General features: G+C 33.2%; 1 protein-coding gene across 1 annotated transcript in view; it reads left to right on the plus strand.

Moving 5' to 3' along the window:
• The window catches only part of LOC145259209 (cubilin-like), a 217986-nt gene that overhangs the window by 109685 nt on the left and 93895 nt on the right, over positions 1-14406 (plus strand). Inside the window, exons 9-11 of the mRNA XM_080117044.1 lie at positions 5049-5139; positions 8657-8781; positions 11169-11324. Coding sequence (XP_079973170.1) covers positions 5049-5139; positions 8657-8781; positions 11169-11324 — 372 coding nt within the window. The remainder of the gene's footprint in view (positions 1-5048; positions 5140-8656; positions 8782-11168; positions 11325-14406) is intronic.

The raw sequence follows: 14406 nt of genomic DNA on the forward strand, positions 1-14406 counted from the left end.
AATTAGTTTCCCGTATTATGCCTTACTTAGATGCGACACAACTTCACGGCAAAGCGGTGTTGCAATGTTTTTAGTATAATTTACTGAGTATGATCACAAGGTTTGGACGTTTATATTGTAGCAGAGGAAAATTGCAACAAACACAAGCAGGAGCGAATTCTCACGGCTAAAGATTTTGAAATACACTTCCTTTCTGGCATATCCAATCAGAAGCCAGCTCTCAGTCATATGACAAGTTTATAAAACGTTAAACCGATAACACACTCTCTTTCTCTCTTTCTTCCCGGTTCTTGCTGAAAGCAGATCCTTCTGCTGAAGCGTGACTTCGCCAGAGCCCTTTGGCCCTGGGCTAGTATGAATACCAGAAAGCCAACATGGCGATTTCTACATGCGGTACACACACAAACTCATCCTACAGTACTATCTACAATCTTTCGTGACGCACGCTTTTGTCACTAAATTCTAGGAAACAAATAATCCATCATTCATATGCACCATGACTTCAACACACGCACGCGCGCGTCTCTTTCTGCATAATCTTTTTCCTGTATAATCATCAATGTCTCTAAACAGAAACCCTTCCTCTATGCACCCCGTTTCCTCATTCTAACTAACGAGGATAACCGAAAAAAAGTTGCTTTTTAAATGTTAGAATGAGACTTCTTTCCTTGTCTTCATTTATGCAATATTTATAGTAAACTGTATATGGAGTAATGCAAAACGAAAACTTGGTCAAATTGTGCTATCACGATTTTCCAAAAAGATATCCCCCCCCCTCCAAAAATAATCACAGTTAATTTGAATGTCTTGCCTCCAACATTGGTTGCTGCAGAATTCGATTCTACGCATGTGTACTACCAAGTAGACATAATTATGAAATCGTGTTCTACATTTTTTAAATTTTTTTTTTATTCAATTTTCACCCAAAACAAGGCACAGTGCCACTTTGAAGCAGGGGGCTACTATCAGTGACTTAATTAGCGGATTCATTATGAAGGGAGATGAGTAGAAAGATGTTTGTTAACATTACACTTGAACTTCTGCATATCAGTGCAGTTGGGAAAGCAGAATCCCGGAAGGGAGTTCCAAAGACCCGCAGTTCTGGGGAAGAAACTATTGGAGTAAAAGGCTTTCTTGCCCCTAGGGATCTCTACTGTAAAGGGATGAGACTTAGTAGCTTGTCGGGTTTGTCGGGGGTAGTTACGTCGGGGAGGTACAAGTGTTTGCAGTTCATCAGAGCATTCACCATTAAAGTATTTGTAGAACAGGCAGAGGGATGCAACATCTCGTCGATGGGACAGAGGCTGAAGCCTAGATGACAGTTCAGGACCTATCAGGTTGGCGACTCTCTTTTGAACCCTGTCTAGGAGCGAGAGATAAGCAGCAGATGCACCAGCCCAGATGTGACAACAGTACTTCATACATGGGCGAATGGTGGCCTTATGGAGGTATAGGATACTGTCAGGCGTAAGTAGTTTTCTAGCACAGTAGAGGGAGCCAACCTTCCTTGCAGCAGCCTTGGCAATGCTTCGGAATGGTAATCGATCAAGAATGTCATGATTAGTGATGGGACGATTCCAGTATTTTTTTTTCGATTCCGATACAATTACTGTTTCTGTTCTAAATTCTCGATTCTGATACAATTACCGATTCCGATTCTTTTTCAAATTTTAAAATATTTAGTTATAAATCTGCTTTTCTTTTAATTTTTGGATGTGTGCATGTATGCTGTCAAAAGTAAGAGTAGTTTAGTGGAGGAGGGGGGGACATACATTATACGAATGGATTTTGTAACTAATTTTCTCTCTACCACAGGAACTAAGTAATACCTTACTTCATTTCCACAAATTGAGTAGAAAAACTTTCCTCTTTCTGAGGGATCTCCAACGTTTCACTTACTGACCATCAGTTTGGATTGTTGCTCCTAAATCATATTCCTTGTCTTAAAACAAAACTGAACTAACGATTATAATAGAAATTAAAAATAATGGTTGTAATATTAATTCAAACTAAGGCTGATAGCAGAAATTCAAACGAATGATTATAATATAAATTAAACTAGAGTTATGATAGAAATTCAAAATATAAGTTGTAACATAAATGTAAACAAAAGATAATAATCCGATTTAAACTAAGGGTTTTAATATGAACTTAAACAAAGATTTATAATAAAAATTTAAACTGAGAGTTATAAAATAAAGTTAAACTAACAATTATAATATAAAATTAAATTAAGGGTTATAATATAAATTTAAAATAACGATTATAATATAAATTAAAATTGTGGGTTATTATATAAATTCAAAATAAATTATTATATATTATATATTTCACAATGTAACTTGTGGTATTAAATCAAATCAAGGGTTTAATAAATATTCAAATTAAGGGTTATAATATGAATTTAAATTAAGGGTTATAATATGAATTTAAACTAAGGGTTAAAATATGAATTTAAATTAAGAGTATCGTCGTTGGCAGAACTCGGATACGAGTATACATTTTTGCTCATTAGGATTGAGACATTCCCAGCTACAAAGAGGTTTAGGTGATCAATGAGGTGCAACTTCGTGACACACACATTTCAGATGTCACCATTTGCTGTGGCAAACATGTGCTTGACATGCCTGTTCAGGAAGGCATCTTGCAGCAGGTTACAAGTAGACCAACACGTTGAATACCGCCTTGTCACCTAACTGCAACGCGAGTTTATTTGGGGGTACAACTCTCCTAGTAAATTAAAAACTTCTAATATACAAACCTGGAAATTACCACGATTCGGCACAGTTATAATATGAATTTAAACAAAGGGTTATAATATGAATTTAAACAAAGGATTATAATATGAATTTAAACAAAGGATTATAATATGAATTTAAACAAAGCATTATAATATGAATTTAAACAAAGGATTATAATGAATTTAAACAAAGTGTTATAATATGAATTTAAACAAAGGATTATAATATGAATTTAAACAAAGTGTTATAATATGAATTTAAACAAAGGGTTATAATATGAATTTAAACAAAGGATTATAATATGAATTTAAACAAAGGATTATAATATGAATTTAAACAAAGGATTATAATATGAATTTAAACAAAGGATTATAATATGAATTTAAACAAAGCATTATAATATGAATTTAAACAAAGGATTATAATGAATTTAAACAAAGTGTTATAATATGAATTTAAACAAAGGATTATAATATGAATTTAAACAAAGTGTTATAATATGAATTTAAACAAAGGGTTAAAATATAAATTTAAACAAAGGATTATAATATGAATTTAAACAAAGGATTATAATATGAATTTAAACAAAGTGTTATAATATGAATTTAAACAAAGGATTATAATATGAATTAAAACAAAGGGTTATAATATGACTTTAAACAAAGGGTTATAATATGAATTTAAACAAAGGATTATAATGAATTTAAACAAAGTGTTATAATATGAATTTAAACAAAGGATTATAATATGAATTAAAACAAAGTGTTATAATATGAATTTAAACAAAGGGTTAAAATATAAATTTAAACAAAGGATTATAATATGAATTTAAACAAAGGATTATAATGAATTTAAACAAAGTGTTATAATATGAATTTAAACAAAGGATTATAATATGAATTAAAACAAAGGGTTATAATATGAATTTAAACAAAGTGTTATAATATGAATTAAAACAAAGGATTATAATATGAATTTAAACAAAGTGTTATAATATGAATTTAAACAAAGGATTATAATATGAATTTAAACAAAGGGTTATAATATGAATTTAAACAAAGTATTATAATATGAATTTAAACAAAGGGTTAAAATATAAATTTAAACAAAGGATTATAATATGAATTTAAACAAAGGATTATAATGAATTTAAACAAAGTGTTATAATATGAATTTAAACAAAGGATTATAATATGAATTTAAACAAAGGGTTATAATATGAATTTAAACAAAGTGTTATAATATGAATTTAAACAAAGGATTATAATATGAATTTAAACAAAGTGTTATAATATGAATTTAAACAAAGGATTATAATATGAATTTAAACAAAGGGTTATAATATGAATTTAAACAAAGTGTTATAATATGAATTTAAACAAAGTGTTATAATATGAATTTAAACAAAGTGTTATAATATGAATTTAAACAAAGGATTATAATATGAATTTAAACAAAGGATTATAATATGAATTTAAACAAAGGATTATAATATGAATTTAAACAAAGGATTATAATATGAATTTAAACAAAGGGTTATAATATGAATTTAAACAAAGGATATAATATAAATTTAAACACAGGATTATAATATGAATTTAAACAAAGGATTATAATGAATTTAAACAAAGCATTATAATATGAATTTAAACAAAGGGATAAAATATAAATTTAAACAAAGGATTATAATATGAATTTAAACAAAGGATTATAATATGAATTTAAACAAAAGGTTTTAATATAATTTGAAATAAGGATTATAATATAATATAATATAAGTTAATATAATTTTAATATAATTTGATATAAACTGTTTATAATTTTATAATTTAATATAATTTGATATAAACTTAAACTAAGGATTATAATATAATTTAAACTAAGGATTATAATATAAATTTAAACAAAGGATTATAATATAAATTTAAACATAGGGTTATAATATGAATTTAAACAAAGGATTATAATTTAATATAATTTGATATAAATTTAAACTAAGGATTATAATATAAATTTAAACAAACTGTTTTAATATAAATTCAAGCAAAAGTTACCGTACTTTGGGGTAATTGTGCCAACTAGCTAAAAGTTCTCTTTTGGCAACCACGCATATAAAAAGCACTTTTTTTTTAATTGGCGCAATTAACCCCGGATTTGGATCAATTACTCGAAAGTACGGTATAATATAAATTTAAATTGAAGATTAATCAATATCAATTCTGATTCGATGTTTACAAATTTTTTCTTGTAATTATAATTGTATTTCAATGACAATTATTTATTTTTATCTTTTTTTGTTTCCTTCAGGTCCTCAATGCGGTGGAATCACCAATCTTGTGGCTGTACGGAATAAAAAGAAATATCTTTTATCCCCAAATTATCCACATTTCTATGGCAGGTTTGGTTGTAACTTATTCTATTTTTCTTAATCAAATTCAGTCAGATGAAAATTCTTCCTCGTCTTCTGCTTCTGCTACTACTACTACTACTACTACTACTACTTTTCATTCTGGTACTACTACTACTACTACTACTACTACTACTAAGTAGTACTAGTAATATTTCTTACTCACTTGGAGTTCTCACATATATGGTTACCAGCATCGCTCAGATTTCATTGCTTGGAATGTTAGTAAAAACAAGTGTCTCCGTACTTTTTACGCATTTCAATCACTGTTATGAATGAATTTGCATTTCTGCAACAGCCGTTTAACATTGACTCTTCGCTGATAACGACTGTTGGCTTTCTCTGGAATTTGAGTGACATTAAACGTCCTTAAGATTGTGATCTGAGTGGAGACCTAAAAGTTTCTCCTTTTTTATTCGTCTTCCCGTGCTCCTATAGTATTCATGGCCATATTCTGTGGTTGATGTTACGTTGGATTTCTCTCTCTCTCTCTCTCTCTCTCTCTCTCTATATATATATATATATATATATATATATATATATATATATATATATATATATATATATATATAAGAAAAAAGAAACAAATTATAAATACACCAAGCCTCAAAGGAAAAGAAAAAGAAAACAACAACAATCACTACTGATGATAATCGGATGCACCGATAGAAAGCGCTTGAGAACAACAACTCTTGGGCGCCATTTTGTATAACATGCCTGCTGAAATTAAAAAGACCGCTCGGCAAATGGGAAAGATATCCAGAAAGATCGGAAAAAAATAACTCTGTCGTGTTCAATCAGACGTGCTTGAATAATGACTTGCTGCCAATATATATATATGTTTGTCTGTCTGTCTGTCTGTCTGTCTGGCTGGCTCTCTCTCTCTCTCTCTCTCTCTCTCTCTCTCTCTCTCTCTCTCTCTCTCTCTCTCAACAATTAAACATAATAATATTAACTACAAAACACAAGCTTGGGATATTCCATTATAAACAATACGGAATATCAATGCACCATCCAAATATACAAACTCCACACCTATGTTGTCCTTCGTCCCGGTTATTTTTATACTTCTTGTGCACAAACTGGTCATCAGTTCTAAATCTACATGTAATTAATCTTAATTAACTCAGTGCCGGAGAGATAAATAGATTAAGAAAGCTGGCGAAAGGATAGATACAAGAGGGAGAACAAGAAGAGCGATTAATTTGTCACGATCTAAATCCCCCCACCCACAATTTATCCGTGCCTAAACCTAAACGTAGATTCCATGAACAAAGCTTTTTTCTTAGAACTGCACACGTGTGGAACTCTCTTCCATTTGCTTGCTTTCCGGCTGACTACAATATGGTCATCTTCAAGTCTAACGTAAACAAGTTCTTGATGAGCCGTCTTCTTAAGTAATTCAATTTACCAAATTTCCACTACTAACAATTACTACATCACTGTCCCATTGATTACTGTACACTTATCCTCGAGTGGCCTCTGGGCCTTGATAAGTGGTGACTCCTTTGTAAAAAAAACCAAAACAAAACAAAACAAAAGGAAGCTGTCTGTAAGACCCTAATTTATCTTTTCAGTTGGCATTACTCCTAGATCCACTTTGATCTAAAGTCTAAATGCTGCTCTCCGTCGTCATTCTTTTTATTCTCCTCGACTCTTCATGACCGTTTTTTGTCACACCAACCAATGTTGGTTCCACCGTATTTTCTTCGAAGGATGCTTGGATGATGTGAATGTTTTTATTATAAATTATTCACTAGGAGTCTGCGCTTAAGTCCTCATCAGTGATCAATCACTAGCAATAACAATGGTGTTCTCTGGAATTTGAGTGACAGAACATCTCCACAGAGTTCCATTACTTGCCGCTTTTGATAAACTCTACAAATCATTTTGCGTTATCACAACACCCATTTACCATTTATTTCTCACAAACAATGACCGTTGGTCTCCGCTGGAATCTGAGTAACAATAAGCCTCCCTATTGTTCCAGTATCCTCTGCATCTCTCCAGTGGAGGTCTGGTTGGTGTTATCAACAGTTATTGTTTCTTTTACTTCTTCGAATATTTTGTGTAGCACCATCCAAGAATGTGTCCGGGTGTTTTATTTTTTATTTATTTACTAGCAGGGAGACCCGACATTGCCCGGGATTGAATGATGATCAACGAATGTTCCACTCTCCCATATTTTTGTCATCGAAACGTGTAATTTCAACCATGTTTCAATCAAACTGTTTAATTGCCTGCTCTAGTTCGGGACCCATCACGATACACTGGGAGGAAGCTTGACATGCTTCCCTGCAGTGACTTAGTTCAAAGTATATTGCTATCTACATTGCACTGTAGAGAAACTACTGTTGATTTTATAAAATATATTTTAAATATAATGGCTGGAATTAAAGTTTAAATGCAAAAGTCAAGTATCATGGTTCACTTGTGCTCTAAATAGAAACATTCATTTCGAATGCGTCTCTGTCATATCAAAGAATCTACTGTTGATTTTATATGCCTAGCCTTTCTTCTTGTGTTTTTATAATGGCTTGAATTTTAATTTAAAATAAAAAAAGTCAAGTATCATGGTTCAATTGTGCTTTAAATAAAAACATTCATTTCAAACACGCTCCTGTCATATCAAAATACTTACTGTTGATTTTTATATGCCAGGCCTTTCCACTTGTACGGTAATAAAACTTTCTCAAATGCACTTGCGATGTTAAGCTGTATAAGGTGTTAACTTTGGTCAGAATCACCCGTTGCTTCTTAAATCAGATTTTGTCGATTATTGATTATCGATTATCGATTATCGATTATCGATACTTATTGAAGACATTCCAATACAAAACTTATCTAAGAACACTGCTAGATACATAAATTATATTTGTATGAAATTTCATAAGATTCGGCCCAGCCGTTGTGGAGACTATAGAATAAAACAATTCACACACACACACACACACACACAATACACGCACATACAACATGAACTCACACAATACACACACACACACACAACACAAACTCAAATAATACATATACACACACACAACACACACACAATACACGCACACACAACACACACTCACACAATACATACATGCACACACAACACACAACACACACACACTACATACACACACAATACACGCACACAATATATACACGCACACACACACACAATACATACACACACAATACACACGCACACAATACACGCTCACACACACAAAGTCCCTTTTATATAATAGTAGAAATTTGGGGAGGCAGATTATTGAATTGCTGGCAGTTTCAGTTCTCTTGGGTTCGTTTGATGTCTTTTTTTTCTGTATTTTTGCATTCTATTTCTATTTGTCTCTGGTTGATGTTCATCTGTTGAATGTGTGCCTTGGTTTCTGCACTCAACGATTTTCCTGAATATTTTGTCTCATTATTATTAGATGATGATGATGATGTTGATGATGATGATTTGTCTAAATAATTACTTTCTGTTTTATGTTTGATTTTTCACAAACAGCAATCTCTCGTGTTCCTGGTTGATCCAATCTGGAAGCATCGGTCGCCCAATGTACTTGGATGTGGTCGATTCCGATATCGAATACTCAGAAGGATGTCAAAAGGATTATGTGGAAATATACTTAGGTAAGTACAACTCGACTGCACAACCAGATGAGGTCCGCCTATCACCTCATAGATAGCGTCGTTCACTATTGAATTAGCACGACCAGGTTCAAGTTCTGTCCTACTGCGATCAATTGTGGTCAAGTCTATTGTACTCAGTTATACACAAATAATTTAGTTCACCTAATAGTTAGCATAAAAAGTAATAGACTACTGTGATTAGGGACCAGATTTATAGGAGAGTTGTGCAGCGAAATGTTCATTCACATTACATTTGACGTTCTCCATGAACCTCCACTAATAAAATAGCCTAATGGATAAAGTTGAGAACTATCGAATCAGTGATACCAGGTTCAAATCTTAGTTAATCTATTGTTTTCACTTATGGTCTGTTTTGGCGCTAAAGTTGCTAGGAAAATAGATGATTCTTCTGAGCCAGAAAGTACAGATTAGACCAAAAAATGTATTGCCCTAAAGAAAACAACACTACAACTTTATTTTAAAACTTTTATTGAAAAAATCAATTCAGGTAACTTGTATATGTTGTAGAGTTGACATCTATTCAATGTAGCCGCCTTCAGCCTCAATCACCGCCTTGATACGGGTCCGGAACTAGGAGCATGCCTTTTCCACAACAGCCGGCAGAAGTTTGGTGAATACTCGGTAGATGGCAGTGATCAGGCTGGCTTTGGTGTTGTGGGTGATCATGTTGGTGATGTTCTCGCTGTATGACCAAACGAAGCTGTCCAGTGGGTTCAGATCAGGAGAGAAGGGGGGGGGGGCAGTGAAAGAAGGGTACAAAATCGTGGCACTCCTTCTGAAACCAAGCCTGGGTCTCTTTATACTTGTGATCCGATGCTGACTTCTGCTGCCACACCCAGGGTCTGCCAACGACCACCTGCTTGCACCAGGGGATTACCACACTCTTCAGCACATCCAGGTACACTTTGGTGTTGACTTTCAAACCGACTTTGAAGATATGAGATGGCATGATGTGGCCCTCATTTCAAATCATACCGTGGCCAGAAACTTTGTTTTCATCACTCTGGACATGTCCCTGTTATGCATTTTGAGGGTGCTGGCAATGGTCCTGTTATCATAACTTGCATCGGTAGAGAGCATGATTTGTACAGCAGCGCATCTTCGATCTCGCTCATTGAACATTGTGTCACTTTCAGACATGATAGCAGGCTCCTATCGCTCTTGGTATTTGTAAACAACTGGCCAACTAAGTAGATGGTCCGCAACAAAAATAGAAAAACGGTTTTCATCAAACGGAAATGGAATTATGTTGTCTTTTCTAGGACAACAATTTTACCATTCCACCCTGTACTTGACTCCTGATACAGTCCTCTACCTGTATAGGAGTCTAATATAAGAGGCAGATACGTCCTAAGATGGAGTACTACATAATAATAATAATACAGGAGTTGATCTTAACACTTTCTTTTATGACTAGTCACAATTTCCCCATCCATCTATTGATAAATAGTAATTTTATATGGTAAATGGTCAGTGTCACAGAACGCAGACGTGCACATGGCACCAGCAGCAGCCACATTTGCACTTTGGGTATGTGTGTGACACCATCAACCCTCTGAATTCTAAAGTTCACATCGACATAGTCTGTCGAGGCTTCTTTGTCCTCAGTTGATGTCAGCTCATTTTGATTTGCTTGAGTCACAATCTGCCTTCTACTGTGCCCAACTTATAACTGTAGCCAACTGTCGCAAACCTAAGACTGTCTGCAAACTTTTCCCAACTGTCATAAACTGTCACAAACTCATTAACATTCCTAAAACTAACTCTAAATTATATTGACCTATCTTGTCTCAATCATCGACTAACAATTCCACCTCAGTTTCCTTTTGTGTTCATGAACAACATACTATCCATGATTTTTCCACCAACCACATTTCCTATAAGTTTGTTGACTGATAAACTTATTTTCTTCCTTTTTTGCTATATTTTTTCTCTTTCCTTTTGTGTTCCTTGATTATTAACTTCCTACCAATTGTCTTTCTACCAACACCATTTCCTATACCTACAAACCACTCCCAAATGTCATGAACTCTTGCAAAACTCATTGATACTCCTAAAACTAACTCTGAATTATATTGACCTACTTTATCCCAATCATCGACTAACAATCCCACCTAAGCTTACTTTTGTGCTCCTTTGGTCAACAGCTTCCTATGTATTGTCTTTTCACCAACCCTATTTCCTATACCTTTGTTTACCTGCTAAACTTATTTCCTTTTGTCTTTTGGCAAACTTCTTTTTCTGTTTCACTTGAGGTGGGTGCTGATTGTATCACGTGACAACCACAAACTTGCCAGTGAGCCATCATCTTTCCCAGAATTTCCCTAAATTTTCTTTGCGTTTTTTTTTTTTCTGTTTCATTCCAGGTCTTTCCCGTGATGCCCCAATTTTCAGCCGATGGTGCGGCGGGACCAGGCGAAAGTTTTACACCTACAATTTCTACAACTATCTTTTTGTCCATTTTCACACCGATAGTGCCTTTTCAGGAAGAGGATTTCAGTTATCCTACTACCTCGTACAAAGTATGTTTCGGTTGTTTTTATTTTATGACATATCAACCCTTTTTGTTAAGATCCCAGTTATTTGGATAAAAAGTATTTACGCTTTTTCTTTCTTTCTTTTCTTTTTTTTTCTTTCTTTTTTTTTCTTTTTTCTTTCTTTTACCTTTTTTCAATTCTTTTTTCGTTCTCTTTCTTTTTTCTTTCTTTTCCATTCTTCTTTTTTTCTTTTTTTTTCACTTCGATTAACCAAAGTAAAGACACATTGCCACTGGGATATAAGAGGCTACGGTAAATTAGGGGCCAGATTATTAGAGGAATCCTAAGTGAGGAGTTGAGCAATCAGATGTTTTTTCACATTACATTTAAATTTCTGCGTCTTGATACAGCGAGGGAAGCAGGGAGGAGAGAGGGAATTCTAAAAGCGAGTAGTTCGAAGGGTGAAGCTATGAGAGCAAAACGCTTTCTAGAATCTTAGAACTTCTACAGTGAAGGGGCGGGATTTTGCTAAATGTCAAGTTGATCGGTAGGGGGGGGGTATTTACATTGAGGAAGCATAAATGTAGTAAGTTCGTCTTAGCACAGGGACATAACATGGGACAGGGGATGTTGCTTGGTAGAAAGTGAGAGACCAATTAAATTAGGGCTTCTTTTTCTTTACCTTGTCCAAGAGGGAGAGACTAGTGTTCAGTGTACCAACTCAGATGTAGCAACAATGCATTATTAAGATGTCACCCGGGCGACATCTCGCATAATTTACGCAAAATGGAAAATGTTCAAAATTGGAAACCATTTTCGCATTACGTGCTCAAATTTGCAGGATTTCTTAGTTTTTTTGATGCCCGTCTGTAGTGCAAGTAATAACAAAATCTGAGGACATGCATTTCGAAATCCTCAATTTCTGGATAATTTGACATGGAATTCAGTCTTTATGATTTTGACATGGAATTCAGTCTTTATGATTTTGACATGGAATTCAGTCTTTATGATTTTGACATGGAATTCAGTCTTTATAGTTTCTAGCCTTACTTTTAGTGAGCGTCATGTTTCACCTATATATTGCAACAATTTCATGGAATTGTATTTACACAGTTCTTAGTAATAATGTTTTATGAAGGGGGCTCTTGAACACTATCCTGATATCACATGATTACTTATTTTCTGATTTTTTTTTTTTTTTGTATATCGTAGTGAGTTTTCAGGTTGTGTCCATTGTGTTTCCTCAAAGCTAATATCATGCTCTCTGAATAATTATTTCAGTGAACGGTTTCTTTTAGGCTAGCCATCTCCTCTTCATGTGCCTTGGTGCTATTGTCTACATATTGTGTTTGCTCGATGTTGTAAACAGCAGAAGATTTTTTTTTCCCCCCATTATACGGAGTTGAAATTGAGCTAGACTCTAGTGAAAGTAGGTTTTTTGATATACGGATGACATGCACTTCTGATCAGTGCAAGTTATTAACACATCGAGGAATGACACTTCCTTGTTATGTTATTTTTTCTTTGGCGAACTGTATAGATGAGCGGATGGATTTCACATAGTCAAGCCATGTTGATGAAACCAGAGTATGAATGTGTTATCGATATTGACCGTTTGACTATGGGTTCACATTATCCCCAATATATATATATATATATATATATATATATATATATATATATATATATATATATATATATATATATATATATATATATGTATATAATTTGAGGTTGCTATTTTTCAAAGGTAGGGTAACCAATGAAATATAACGAGGTTAATACGAGAGTGCTCAATACGGAAGTAGAGCAAGTTACTGATTATTACTATTGATTGAGAATTCCACTTTCGTAAATAAGCATTGTTGCCTGAAAAAGTCTCTAGTTGCTAGACACTAGAAGACTGAAACATGCTCATGACTGTGTAGCAACAAATTACTGCTTATGTAAAGACAAATTGAATATATATATATATATATATATATATATATATATATATATATATATATATATATATAGTTTTATGTTGATGAAACCAGAGTATGAATGGGTTATCGATATTGACCGTTTAACTATGGGTTTAACTATATGTATATATATATATATATATATAATTTGAGGTTGCTATTTTTCAAAGGTAGGGTAACCAATGAAATATAACGAGGTTAATACGAGAGTGCTCAATACGGAAGTAGAGCAAGTTACTGATTATTACTATTGATTGAGAATTCCACTTTCGTAAATAAGCATTGTTGCCTGAAAAAGTCTCTAGTTGCTAGACACTAGAAGACTGAAACATGCTCATGACTGTGTAGCAACAAATTACTGCTTATGTAAAGACAAATTGAATATATATATATATATATATATATATATATATATGTATATATATATATATATATATATATATATATATATATATATATATAAACATATTATATACTAGAAGTTCAGCCCGGCTTTGCTCGAGCCTTATGTACTGTTCATAACTTGCCCTATGTCTGAATACCCTTAATGTAAAATTTCAAATGTTTAGACCAGAAATTGTCTGAGTAATTTGGTAAAGACCGCAGAGGTAAATTTTTTTTAACTTTGACCCCAATTATTGTTTTGGTCTCAAATCAAAATAAAGTTTGACCCATGTCCAAGTTACCTACATCTAAAATTTCAAGTGTTTAGACCCAAAATTGACGGAGGAGTTTGGTAGAATCTGCAAAGGTCAACTCTTTGAACTTCAACCTTTTGGCAGCGAAATTTTCGCCCAAAACTGATTAAAATGCTTGCCGTATGTCTGAATACCCGTTATGTAAAATTTCAAATGTTTAGACCAAAAATTAGTTGACTAGTTTGTTAAAGATCACAAAAGTTAAATCTTTTGAACTTACACCCCTTGATAGCTCAAATTTTCGACCCAAACCATATAAAAAGTTTGTCCTATATTTGAATTTCAAATGTTTAGACCAGAAATTGGCTGAGTAATTTGGTACAGACCGCAGAGGTCAAATTCTTTTTAAGTAACCACAATTTTGACCCCTTCACATTCATTGTTTTGGTCTCAAATCAAATTAAAAAGTCTGACCCATGTCTAAGTAACCTATATTTAAAATTTCAAGTGTTTAGACCCAAA

The sequence above is a fragment of the Euprymna scolopes genome, chromosome 34 (assembly GCF_053919585.1).
Source record: "Euprymna scolopes isolate OS-2025 chromosome 34, ASM5391958v1, whole genome shotgun sequence".
Lineage (NCBI taxonomy): Eukaryota > Metazoa > Mollusca > Cephalopoda > Sepiida > Sepiolidae > Euprymna > Euprymna scolopes.